Source organism: Gaeumannomyces tritici (genome assembly GCF_000145635.1).
Source record: "Gaeumannomyces tritici R3-111a-1 unplaced genomic scaffold supercont2.15, whole genome shotgun sequence".
Taxonomy (NCBI): Eukaryota; Fungi; Ascomycota; class Sordariomycetes; order Magnaporthales; family Magnaporthaceae; genus Gaeumannomyces; species Gaeumannomyces tritici.
In genome coordinates, this window is record NW_008804559.1 from 10,771 (window position 1) to 22,536 (window position 11,766).

The 11,766-nt window shown below is 54.9% G+C and overlaps 7 protein-coding genes across 7 annotated transcripts in view; 3 read left to right on the forward strand and 4 right to left on the reverse strand.

Annotated features, from left to right (window-relative positions):
* GGTG_13499 (hypothetical protein) overlaps nucleotides 1-1,195 on the forward strand; it is a gene marked incomplete at both ends in the record, with an annotated part of 4,189 nt that extends 2,994 nt beyond the window's left edge. The window contains 2 exons of the mRNA XM_009231405.1: nucleotides 49-933; nucleotides 1,077-1,195. Of these exons, the coding sequence (XP_009229669.1) occupies nucleotides 49-933; nucleotides 1,077-1,195 (1,004 nt within the window). The remainder of the gene's footprint in view (nucleotides 1-48; nucleotides 934-1,076) is intronic.
* Nucleotides 1,196-1,269: 74 nt separating this feature from the next.
* GGTG_13500 (hypothetical protein) lies at nucleotides 1,270-1,748 on the reverse strand (the record flags this gene model as incomplete). The annotated part of the gene is made up of 3 exons (XM_009231406.1): nucleotides 1,270-1,275; nucleotides 1,462-1,601; nucleotides 1,673-1,748. The coding sequence occupies 3 exons, from the start codon at nucleotides 1,746-1,748 to the stop codon at nucleotides 1,270-1,272; spliced, it is 222 nt and encodes a 73-aa protein (XP_009229670.1).
* A 379-nt stretch (nucleotides 1,749-2,127) lies between these two features.
* Nucleotides 2,128-2,440, reverse strand: GGTG_13501 (hypothetical protein; the record flags this gene model as incomplete). Its single annotated transcript, XM_009231407.1, has 2 exons — nucleotides 2,128-2,377; nucleotides 2,421-2,440. 2 exons carry the CDS (start codon nucleotides 2,438-2,440, stop codon nucleotides 2,128-2,130), a joined length of 270 nt encoding a protein of 89 aa, XP_009229671.1.
* Nucleotides 2,441-4,187: 1,747 nt separating this feature from the next.
* Nucleotides 4,188-5,069, reverse strand: GGTG_13502 (hypothetical protein; the record flags this gene model as incomplete). The annotated part of the gene is made up of 2 exons (XM_009231408.1): nucleotides 4,188-4,367; nucleotides 4,473-5,069. 2 exons carry the CDS (start codon nucleotides 5,067-5,069, stop codon nucleotides 4,245-4,247), a joined length of 720 nt encoding a protein of 239 aa, XP_009229672.1. The 3' UTR covers nucleotides 4,188-4,244.
* A 1,878-nt stretch (nucleotides 5,070-6,947) lies between these two features.
* On the reverse strand, nucleotides 6,948-8,750 carry GGTG_13503 (hypothetical protein). The gene is made up of 2 exons (XM_009231409.1): nucleotides 8,271-8,750; nucleotides 6,948-8,131 (listed from the first exon to the last, which is right to left on the reverse strand). Exons 1-2 carry the CDS (start codon nucleotides 8,568-8,570, stop codon nucleotides 7,094-7,096), a joined length of 1,338 nt encoding a protein of 445 aa, XP_009229673.1. The 5' UTR covers nucleotides 8,571-8,750; the 3' UTR covers nucleotides 6,948-7,093.
* Nucleotides 8,751-9,296: 546 nt separating this feature from the next.
* On the forward strand, nucleotides 9,297-10,265 carry GGTG_13504 (hypothetical protein). The gene is made up of 2 exons (XM_009231410.1): nucleotides 9,297-9,477; nucleotides 10,097-10,265. Exons 1-2 carry the CDS (start codon nucleotides 9,302-9,304, stop codon nucleotides 10,260-10,262), a joined length of 342 nt encoding a protein of 113 aa, XP_009229674.1. The 5' UTR covers nucleotides 9,297-9,301; the 3' UTR covers nucleotides 10,263-10,265.
* Nucleotides 10,266-11,448: 1,183 nt separating this feature from the next.
* Nucleotides 11,449-11,766, forward strand: GGTG_13505 (hypothetical protein; the record flags this gene model as incomplete). Its single annotated transcript, XM_009231411.1, has 2 exons — nucleotides 11,449-11,604; nucleotides 11,734-11,766. Coding segments are annotated over 2 exons (189 nt in total), but the record flags the coding sequence as incomplete, so codon positions are not given.

The window sequence follows — 11,766 nt, forward strand, 5'->3', positions numbered from 1 at the left end:
CGGGTGCCTACCACTCTGGTTTCAGTGCGGCGGACTCTCTGGCCGAAGCCGTCAACTACGCCGATCAGCTGTACACTTACTCAGAGGAGTACAAGCCCTGCGATGGACGCTGCCACAAAGATCAGGAGCCGATCACGCGCGAGCTAGTCTTCCCCCCCGAGGCAGAGACTACCCCTGCTGATGAGGAGGCTAGTTCTGCCCTACGGCGGTCCCCAAGGCAAGTCGCCACTTTGCGCCCTGCGCCTGCCAAGGCTTCCATGGGCTCCCCAAGGGGCCCTCAAAAGAGGAAACGCTCCGCAGGCGAGCGAGGGTCAGCAATACACACTAGACAAAGAAACCCAGAATCACACGAACCAGAGGACGGGCAAGACGGGCTGCAAGACGAGCCACCAGCGAAGCAGAAGGAAAACACTCCATCTCCCCAGGCCATAGCAACCCTGCGCAGTGCACGGCAAAACGCACCGAGAGTGGCAAAAGGCACAAGCGGAAAGCAGCACGAGTGCGACGAGCAGCAGGGCAAAACCGTCGAATCACCAAGGTTACGGAGAAACAAACGCGCTGCTGGCTCAAATGAACCGCCGTCCGACGAGCCACAATCCAAGCGAAAGCCCCGTCCCGTAGCCATCATGGCGGAACATCTACGCGACGCAAACGCTATCGCACGGTTAAGGGGTCACATTAGAGCTTCGAGGGAAAATGGACGGCTTCCAGAGTTAAAGGTCAAGGAAGAAGATAGAGTCTGCGCAGCAGTTGCATATTGCAAGATTGCGATTCAGGCTAAGCAGTCAGCTAGCTACTGTGGCTTAAGGTCATGGATAGCATGGGCTTCAGCTAATAAGCTTATCAACCTTGAGAAGGAGAAGGCGAACAGAAAGCGCAACTTTGAAGATGTGCTTCAAAGAGCGCATGCAGAAGTTGCTACCTTATCATATGGTGCGTTCAAAAATCGCCTTTCAGAAGCAGGGAAATTAGAAAATTTGGGAGCATTTATGGCCATGCTTCCCTTCGATGGACAACTGGACGACGGTATAGCACTTCGGGATTACCAAAGGGTTGGGCAAGACGAGATGGAACAGTTGAAGGAGCAGTCAGCGAGGGGTATTGGTTCACAATTGGCAGAGGTGGCGGACGAGTTTCTGGCAGCTTTGCGGGAAGGCAAGGCGTACCCCAGAAGGGCTTGGGAAGATGTCGCTGAAACAGAACTGGTGAAATTTACCCTACAGCAACAAGTGGAGCTGCTTCAGCTCAAATAGGCTGGCGCAAAATGACTCATTCCTATTGGTTGTGTAATTAGTCAGCACGTCAGCCTGGGCTGACGTGCTGACTAACCGATGCTTGGAGGCATTTATCGATCGATGCAACTCGAGGTCGGACCCCCAACGACCCGTGTTCCGGCATGGAGAATTTCAGACGGCGTGGCCATCGTGCTGCAGGCCGAGTTACTTGATCTGCCGTTGTTACTGTCGGTGTCGACGCCATTTGCTGCCTCTTCTCGATCGATTTGCGGTACATGGAGCATATTGTCCGCTTCCGCTTCCGCTTAGCCATAAGTTTATTCATCTCGGCAGGTCTAAGGGCACTCTTAAGCCTCCAGTATAATCCTGGGCAGGAAAAGGACGGTCAGTCAGGAATGTTTTCGCGTTCCACCCCCAAGCTAGATCCAAATACGTACCACATGCATCGTAAACGGTATGACCGCTTTCGTCCCTCCACCACAAAGGGTGGAAATTATCCCACAATTGTAGCATTTAATGGTGCTCTGGCTCTTTCTGAGGGCCGGCGAACGGCAATACGGCTGGGATTGGCGGGGAGGTCGGCGATGCGGCTTTTAGTAGGGGTTATTAAACGAAATTTTAAAAGTGATATAGAGCAAAAACCTGTCGCTAACTCTAAGGCAATGGTGCTGGCGGTTTCTACGGGCAGTGTTGTTAGTATTAGATCCGGCTGGCACGGGAGCTACAGCAATGTGGAGGGCAAAGGAGATAAGGCGAGCCGGCCGGACCTTACCAGTGCAGAGACAATAGGTGGAAGCCCAGGTCGGGATCGACACCATCAAAGTCGAGTCTCCCGGCGCGAAAGTTTAAATCTTCCAGTTAGCCTGTCAAGCATGAGCGTTGATGATTCGCTCTAGGCACATCGGCTAGATCCTGACAGACTCAATAAGGTGCGAGCCGCGTCGGCAAGGCACTTCTCGATACACTCATCGGGCAAGCGTGGCCTTGGTGCTTCGCTTCCGGATCTGTCGTGGCCGACGGACTGATCCATATCATTGCAATTGCCGCCAGGCGTGGCTGCTGGACTCTGCGTTGCCATCGAAGTGGTAGGTGAAGGTGTTCGGATGTGGTAGCCCCCGGGCGTTCCCGGGCTCGGGGCTGTGCTGTCAGCATCAGTCTTCTATCGGCTTCTGGGCTCGAACATACCTCTTCCCGCTGCGAGACATGCTTGTTACAGTGTGGTCACATAGCGAGCTATCTCTTTCTTGACAGTCGCCTGTGGTATCCGGTTGCCCTGAATGTACAAAGCGCTATCGCGGCCACCGAGCCGCCTTTTTTCCAATTTTAGACTAACCCACTCCCAGTCTGTGCCTCGTTTTTTCTTCCTAAGTCCCCACCTCTTAAACATACGCTCGTAGGTGCTTCGTCTTGTGTCTAGGTCAGCATCCTTCTACTATGTATGGTTAGGGCATTATGAAGGGACATGAACCTACCCTGCGGTAATCCCATATTCAGTTTCCATTTTCGACATAATTTGATCCATTTTCAAGCCCTACTCAATGCAGAGCGTCTTGAGGAGAGATCGGTGAGGTTCGAGTCGGTCCATTGCGGTGTTATACAAGTCCAGGGGGCGAGAAGGGAAAAAAAGAGGAAGCAGGGGCTGATCTAGTTCTAGAGGTGAACAGATGTTTGAGAATGATGGATGTCTGTAGAGGTAGGCAGACAAACCCAGGTGTTGGAAAAGGCATCTTATAGATGGACTCGGGGACGGAGGTTGCAAATCCAAGGCAGCCCCTCCATGCACCTTTTAGTCATTGCGGCCTCCGTTGTTGGCGTTAATTGGCGATACCAGCCCCCGCTTCATACAGGTTTGGTCACTACGCCTATAATTGGTCAATTCCAAAACCGTCAATTGTATGTTTGGATGAGGGAAATTATTAAAGGTGTCGGCGGAGTGATAGCCTCGTGGATTACTGTAATCGGAAGAGAATGTCACGGTGACGAGGGCAGGGACAAAAGAAGGGAGCAAAAAGATGAATTGTGGTGCAGGCCAGGCCCGAAGGGCCGGATCTGTGGGAAAGGCTATATGGAGGATGGGGTCACGTGATATCTAGCTGGACCCCCCAATCGCCGCAACAAATGCCGGGCACAAAAAAATCACAACGTCCTCGTTGTGCGCCTCCAGGTCCTGCAAATACAAAGGGCCCAATTCATGTGTTCCTCCATGTTGTGTGATCCTCCCAGCCGTATATCTTGGCCGGGCAGGGCTCTCGCAGGCTGTGCCTGGCGCCACGCGTGGGCGTCTCTTTCGAATCTTGCAGGGAGGGCCTGGGCAGGCCTCGGGGCCGCCCCTCGTCGGGTGAATTGAATGGATCGAATCGCTTGCTCGTCAGGCCTCGTGGCAGGGGCCAGAGGGAAGGCCTCGCTTGGGCCAAGGGGAAGCGTCGTGTACCGGCCTCGCGGGCTACGCGGTGCTTGGGGGTGGTGCAAGGCAACCACTACTCCGGAGGGTAGACACGTGCTCCGCCCCACCAGATGCCCATGACATAGCTCCCGCATCCAGGCCACGATGGATGTTGCATTCCTTGTGCAACCACGAATATCAGACCATGCTACCTAGTTCTCGCGTCGCCCCGTGATAGTGAGACTCTTAATTGTTAGACTTTTTCAGCACCAAGAATATTGTTGGCCATCACTGATAAGAATCTTGGCTTTGTAACAAAAGCCCCAGCGGGGGGACTCGCGGGCATTTTCTCGCCCCTACTATGAGGTAGTTTGCTATCGGATAGTGCCTGATGCTACACACCCCCGTGAGCTACATCCCTCAAAATAAGCTTTGGGCGATTGCCGTCATACAGAATTGCCTCAAGGATGGGCACTTGAGACTTTTCTTGGGGCCAGCGGAGAGACATGTCCATGGCTTGGCTAGCTAGTGGCATAAGTATTGGCCTCTGAGCGCAGCCAAGAGCTTCAAGTCCACCCACAGCCCCGACCTCGCCCCCAGCCTCGACCACCAGACGTTTGGGTTGATCAGCCCGACTGGGCGCTGCTCATCGGTTCCTTCTTTATCGCCAGTGTGGAGGGTTCCCGCTTGACGGTGCTACCCTTGCCGCCCTCCTGACTGCAGACCTTGGTGAACTCGTCGAGGACCGCCTATAGGGGGTGGGTTTAGAAATGGCAGCCATGTTAGTATGAAACCACAAAGCCGATCAAGAACAAACAGGACAAGAAGAAACTCTTCGAGCTGGAAATACCTACGCCGAAGTCGTGGCCCACCAGCGACCCAAACACATGATTCCTATTAGCCCTCATCCGCATTATGCGCGGACTGGTGATGCCAAACGCAATCTTAGTTAGGAGCAGCAGGTCGTCGCGGTCCGGGATGGTGTTGAGGATTTCCATGATCAGGTCTAGGTCGACCGGATCCCGGGGCAGCGCCTCGGGCATCACCACGGCGACGCCCGTCTCACACCAGCTGCAGTGGCCGCAGCGTTTTTTGCTGCCCGGAAGGCCCATGCCGAAGTATGACGCAAGCGCGTAGGAAAAGCACTGCTCTCCTGTCACCACACCTATGACCTGATCGACCCGCTGGACTGCGTCGGCTTCATACTGCTTCAGGGTGGCAAAGATCTCGCCCGCCAAAGTGTCGATCTCGCCGGGCGTCCGGGGCAGCTTTATGGACATAACCTGATACCGGTTTTCCAATCCCGATGCCGCCAGCCTGATGATGCGCCTGCCGTGTAACTCGTCGAGCTTGTTGATAATATCTCGCAGGGTGAGGTTCGGGGCTCCAGCAGCGGCCTTGACATCCATGCTGTAAACCCCACCTTTCGCTTGCTCAGAGCAAAATTGCATGATAGCTTGCGCTGCGGGCGACTTGTCTTGCGAGATAGTGGCGTCGAACTGCCTTTGAGGATAGAACTTGTACGGTCTATATTTGGGGTTGATGGCGCGAATCAATCCAAAGCGCAGCTCCAGTATCGCATAGATGACCGACAGAGGGCTATCACGGATGTCGTAACGTGTTCCATCAGTGAGTGGCGCACATCAGCGAGTGGCGCGTTTTCCATCGCGACTCGCGTCTCCCACTTCCAACTTCAATTCCTTAACAACCACAAATGGCGTCGACATCTAGCGAAGCTAGAATTGTTCTTGCCATACGGGCAATCCAATCTAATCCAAAATTAAGTGCGCGTTCGGCAGCCAAAATTTACGACGTTCCTGAAACCACGCTGCCGTCGTCGACGCGCTGGCCAATCTGCTCGACGCGACAGCATGCCCAAATCACGGAAATTGACGGAATCCGAAGAAGAGGCGCTTGTCAAATACATCCTCGAGCTGGATTCCCGCGCATTCCCTCCCCGGTCTTCTGGCGTTGAGGATATGGCCAACCGATTGCTCGCCGAACGTGACGCGGGCGCCGTCGGCAAGTGCTGGGTCGAACGGTTCGTTAAACGCCGCCCAGAGCTCGGCACGCGCTGGATTCGAAAGTGCGACTACCAAAGGGCCAAGTGCGAAGATCCCAAGCTCGTTTCTGCCTGGTTCGACCTTGTGCGGAACACTGTGGCCAAATATGGCATCCTGGATGATGACGTCTACAACTTCGATGAAACCGGCTTCCTTATGGGCATGATCGCCGCCGTTATGGTTATTACAACGTCGGAAGGCCGTAGCAAAGCAAAGCTGGTCCAGCCTGGCAATCGGGAATGGGCTACGGTTATCCAAGGGGTTAACTGTTGCGGCTGGGCAATCCCCCCTTTCATCATCGTTAAGGGCAGTACCACCTAGCCAATTGGTACTCGGGAACCGACCTTCCACGCGATTGGGTCATTTCAACAAGTCCTAACGGGTGGACTACGAACGAGCTCGGCCTGGAATGGATTCAGCATTTCGACAGGCACACCGCATCGCGTACAAAAAGCACCCATCGTTTGTTAGTGCTAGACGGCCACGAAAGCCACCACTCGACGGATTTCGAGCTCTATTGCCAGGAACACAACACCATTACGCTTTGCATGCCTCCGCATTCGTCTCACTTCCTTCAGCCGCTTGACGTTGGGTGCTTCAGCCCGCTGAAAAAGGCGTACGGTCGACAAATTGAAGATTTGATAAGGTCACACGTTAATCACGTAACCAAAGTCGAATTCCTTTCGGCATTTAAAGCGGCATTCTTTTACTCCATGACCGAAGGAAACATTCAAGGAGGCTTCCGAGGGGCTGGCCTTGCTCCTTTCAATCCGGATTCGGTTCTGGAAAAGCTGGATGTAAGGCTACGGACTCCAACTCCCCGAGAGAGCCCCTGAGCGACGCCGAACCTTGGACCTCCAAGACGCCCCAGACAGCCAGGGACGCAACTTCGCAGTCCGAACATATCAAAACTCGGATCTCCAATCACCGAAGCAGCTCTCCGTCACCCATGCTAGCGGCTGTGGACCAATTGACGAAAGGGGCCAGGGCAATTATGCATCGGGTCAACCTTTTGGAGGAAGAGTGCTCCAGGCTACGAAGGGCGAACGAGGCACTAAGCAAACGCCGGAGGGCTAAAAAAACACGTGTCCGACTCGGAGGGTCACTTACTGTAAACGAGGTACGAGATGTTCTAGACCAGCAGGAGCTGGATGGACAGCTACAGCAAGAAATGCGCGACCATGGGGGTCAGGAAAGGAGGGTGACGACGACTCGTCGGCGATGTGGCACCTGCGGCAAAACCGGACACAATGCACGAACCTGTCAGGAGGAAGTAGAAATGTCTGATGTATACAGTTCCGAATAGTTTGAATGGATTCCAGGCGTTGTTGGGTTGGCGTGCGCGTCGATTGACCAAGGGTCGGGTGTGGGTGCGCCACTCGCTGATGTGCGCCACTCACTGATGGAACACGTTATTCTTTTGCCTGGGCAAAATGGTTGCGTTTGAAAACACCATCCAGAGGAAGAGCCGTGACATCGTCGTCGAAGATATTTCCTAGCACCGAGACTACTGTTTTCCGCGTTAAGCTGTCGCCATAGGCGAGCACCTCGCGATCGCCCAAGTCTCTGGGGCAGAGGTAGAAGATGCAGGTGCTGGGCTTTCCATCCCGACCCGCGCGGCCAATCTGTTGGCTGTACTCTTCGATTGAGCCAGGGATGCCGTAGTTTACCACATTTCGGATGTTGGGCTTGTCGATTCCCATGCCGAACGCGATCGTGGCGACAATGATATCGACCTCGTCAGCCATGAACTTGTCTTGGTTGGCTTCCTTGTCTTTGTTTTGCATGCCTGAATGGAACGGGAGAGCGCGCAGCCCAGCCTTGACTAGCTTCTTCACCAGGGCCACCGTTTGCTCCCGGCCTGTAACGTATATCAGCGTTGGGCCCTTGTGTTCCTTCAGCTTATCCTCTGCGCGCTCCACGGCTTTCGCAAGAAGTCGTAAGTTGGAGCGATAGGGTGTAGTGCAGAAGATATCAGTTTTAGCAATGTGGAAAGCCTTGCAAATATCGTCAATGACGTTGGTCGTGGCCGTGGCCGTAAGGCAGATGGTCCGCTCGGCCTTGACCTCCTGGACGAACCGGGCGACCTTTAGATAGTCCGGTCTGAACTGGTGACCCCATTCGGAGATGCAGTGGGCCTCATCGACGGCGACAAGCCGGACCCCACCGGCGACTTGCTTTAGGTTCTCTATGAATCTCTTGCTGAATCGCTCAGAGGCGCAGTACAGGAGACGCAGAGTCCCGTCCCGCATCTTGGCTCCGATCTCCTGCTGTTGCTCCCAAGTTTTGGTGGAGTCCATGCTCTCAGCAGCAACGCCCTTGCGCTTGAGTATGTTGACCTGGTCTCTCATCAGAGCAAGGAGGGGAGAAACGACGACGGTAATGCCATGACCACTGGGCCTACCGGCATCACTGGCGAGATCCAGCTTTTCGAAAGCGATTGCTGGGACCTGTAGCATGTGACGTTAGCAAGCTAGGAAGAGGACGCTTTTGGTTATCTAAGTGCAAGCAATGGTGAGATGGGAGGCGACCGATCCACATGTCTGAGATGTAGAAGGATAATAAGAGACGATATGTACGCTGACTTGCCTGATAGCACAAACTTTTGCCTCCTCCCGTAGGCATTACAACCATGGCATTCCTGCCATGAAGGATGGTGGAAATGGCTGCTTCCTGCTCCAGGCGAAAGGCATTGCGGCCAAATGTCTGGCGGAGGATCTTTTGCGCCAGCTCGGTTTTACGAGGGCATGGCGTGGAGTCGTCGTCATCCTCGAACTTGATCTTCATGCGGCTCGGTGTGGCATATAGCAGCCTGGTGCCGGCATTCCGCTGGCGGAAGGCAGGCCGCGAAAGGCGCCGGGACCTGGCGAGAAGCGACCGGGCAAGCATGGTGGTTGCGATGCTGGTTGAGGGTAAGGATTTGGAGGGTTCTCGATTTAGATGCTTCAGTGGGACTTGAGGCGAGGTGTTGATAACCTGTGCCTGGGTGGTTGCGTGTTCCAGGGTTGCGCCTGCCTCGTCCCCGCCGAGCAGGTCATCGCCAGATCCATAATCGCTTATGGTGCTTGCAGTTCCAAATGCGGAAGTCACTACTGGCCAAACGGGCGAGCGGGGTCTTGGCGGGGGCTCGTTGGGTTGAGGATGGCTCAGCGTTACGAATTGCCACTGACAGACGCGTGGGCTGGGTATTTCCAAACGCGCTATCACGTGAGGAGAAGACATCCCCACCAGGGATGTGGGCCCGAGCAGCCCCAGTGGAGATAAGAAGCTTGATAACAATAGGGGAACCCTACCGGCCGGGCTCCGAACATCCCGACCTCGACCCGTTTGAGTTTATATAACACGCGATCAAGTAGCCAGACTCGACTCTGTAGATATTCTCGTTTTTTACTTGAATAAATACGAACTATGGAATAAAACCGACAAACCCTAATCACAACACCGCGCCTTATCATACACGGCAGGGCCGGGAACATTACGGCGGGGAACTCCCGCCGGATCGATATAATGCCTTCCACAACGCCCTGTTAGCCATCGTATGCTCCCCGGGCACTAGAGCCCCGTAGTATAGTCTCCATCATACCAACTAAGCCTCCTAAGTATCCAAAACGCACACGTACATGACAACACCCATCGGCACAATCCCGACAACCTCACCGCTCCCCAGCGCCCTCGACGCCGCCGTCCACGCGGTCCTGCAGCTCGAGGACGACCCGTTCTTCAACGCGGGCCATGGGGCCGTGTTCACGCGCGACGATCTCAACGAGATCAAGGCCTCGGTTGTTAGGGATCAAAGGTACCAAGGAGGCGAGGCTACAATAGAATATCGTAGATTTGACTATTTGAAGCTCTCGTACAACGGAAGGATCAGTACGTTGCACCGGATCCAATCTGCAATGTTTTGTCGGGCACCGTGGGTGCACGGGCCCTCCAGCCATACTGAAATTTGCCAGGCCCGGTTCCGGTTCCGCCCCCCCCCCCCCCATCCAGACTAGACCAATTAAAAGCGAGGAGTTTTGGCCGCCGTGACAGTGCTAAAAGTGCGCCGTTATCGACCTTTTTCCGGGTGGCGCCTCCCGATCGGATGAAGCACGGATCCACATGATGGGAAAAGAGCTGTGGTGGGGTCACAGTTCGACAAGAAAACGCTAATACCAAAAGGCGGAACCTGGTTTCTACTCCAAGTTGGTTCGCCCAGCGCTTCGGGTACAAAAACCGCGAGAAAATGATCATGAAGGACGCAAGGAAGGGAAGAGGAGAAAGCAGTAGCGCCTATACGAGCCGGGCGTCTTCAGCAAAGTCCTCAGCCGCGGCCAAGGGTGGTGGCGGCAGTGACGATGTCGAAATGAGGGACGCACCCAACGAGGCGGCGTCGGCGTCGGCGTCACCGGAGCCCATGGATATCGATGTGCTAGCTCGGCTCCGGACGTCAAGAATGCGAACGGCGGCGGCAATGAGCAGACAACGGGGACACCAGCGGATGCGACGCACCAAGCCGAACACGGGTTCGCTCGCCGAGTCCTTAGGGAAGCCGGCATTAGCTCCAGCTCCTCAAATATCAGGCCGTACGCGTGGCCCTGAAGCAGATGACGGCGTCTTTGAGGGCAGTCACATTTTCTTGACGGACAACATCAGCCCGCTTCGGGCTGTCGCTGCGCAAAAGAATGGTAGCGGTGGCGTTGGTACTGCCGATGGAACGAGGAGGTCCCTGTCGCCCATAGGCCCGGCGAAACTTGCGCAGGGGCAACGACTGCCGCAAATGTTCGTGTCTGAGTCGCTAGAGCACCACTCACCCAGCCGGGCCCCTGCTCGGGTCCCAACAAACGCAGGCTCATGGTGCTTGAGGCGTCAACTGGTAGCTCAATTGCCGGAAATCCATGTCTGGCTGTTGCGGGAGGTACTCTGAAGCAAGATTGATCGGAGGCCGAGGAGCAGGCGCACCAGTAAAGAGCAGTGTTCCCGGGCGTTTGGCTCGGGCGTGGGCATGTTTTCGGCTGGGGCTTACTTTATGCTGCGATAAGGGCGCGCTGTTCGCGGGCGAGGATAGATGGTATTCCCTTCCAGTCCGGGGTCCGTTAATAGCGCCTGCTCGCTAAAAGTATCGGAGTTAGGTAACGCACTGCAGTCGGCCTTGCGCACGTGAACCTCTAACCCCCACCCCCATTCGTTGGTTGGGCCTCTGATTTTGCAATTATTTACCATCCCACCACTGCGCGCAGCACATCGCCTGTCGCCCAGTCTTTCCTGCCCACGGGCCACGTCCTGATCTTGGCCAAGGCACGCGCCCGCATCGCTTTTGCATTGCACAACTCGTCGGCACCTCCCATTTCCCGGTGTCCCTTCGTCAAGGCCACGACCGGCGCCCACACTTCCCGGTATCCCATTCAAAGGCCGAGCGAGGTTCCCTCGATTACAACCGACGGCTGGGGAATTGAGCCAGAAGCCGATATTACAGTTTCATGCAATGGTATATTCAAAAGCTCAAAGGAAACGAGTATACCTTTCTTGGAAGGCGGTTTTCTCGTCACACGGTCGTTATTATATGCGGAACGCCAAAGCCATCCGCAAGGCCGTTCAGCAGCATCAGCCAGGTGCACTTTCGAACCAGCACCTTATTAAGATCTTGCAGTCACTACTGGAAGATAATATATTTATCGGTCAATATTGGGCTCAGCAAGCCTTCCCCGAGCTATTCCCCTCCGCGAAGGAAAAATCGCCACCGCCGCAACTTCTCCACTCCCGCACCGAGGCCAGTCCATTTGCAACCATGGCACCTCTCTATTCCTCTTTGCGGGCCATGGCAGACATGGAGAAATATTCCGACCTTACGATAACTTGTCAGGGCCGGGTCTTCCACGTCCACCGCATCATCCTCTGCTCTCAGTCCAAGTTTTTCGAAAAGGCTTGTGGAGGACCTTTCAAGGTACATCACATCCAACCCCAGCTTTCCGCCCAAGGTTGGCTAGACGGCCTTACCAGACAGCTTAAACACCGCATATAATTCCAAATCCCAAAACTGGACCAGTACGCTTAATGCTAACGCGCTTAACAGGAGGCATCCACCAACACGATCGATCTGCCGGAG

What these genes read in the sequence shown, in the direction of transcription:
- GGTG_13504 (XM_009231410.1), top strand. Translation starts at nt 9,302, where the DNA reads ATGACAACACCCATCGGCACAATCCCGACAACCTCACCGCTCCCCAGC. An exon ending in TCGGTTGTTAGGGATCAAAG is followed by an intron (nt 9,478 to 10,096) that starts GTACCAAGGAGG and finishes TCGATGTGCTAG; the next exon opens with CTCGGCTCCGGACGTCAAGA.
- GGTG_13503 (XM_009231409.1), bottom strand. Translation starts at nt 8,570, where the DNA reads ATGCTTGCCCGGTCGCTTCTCGCCAGGTCCCGGCGCCTTTCGCGGCCT. An exon ending in GCAAAAGTTTGTGCTATCAG is followed by an intron (nt 8,132 to 8,270) that starts GCAAGTCAGCGT and finishes CACATGCTACAG; the next exon opens with GTCCCAGCAATCGCTTTCGA.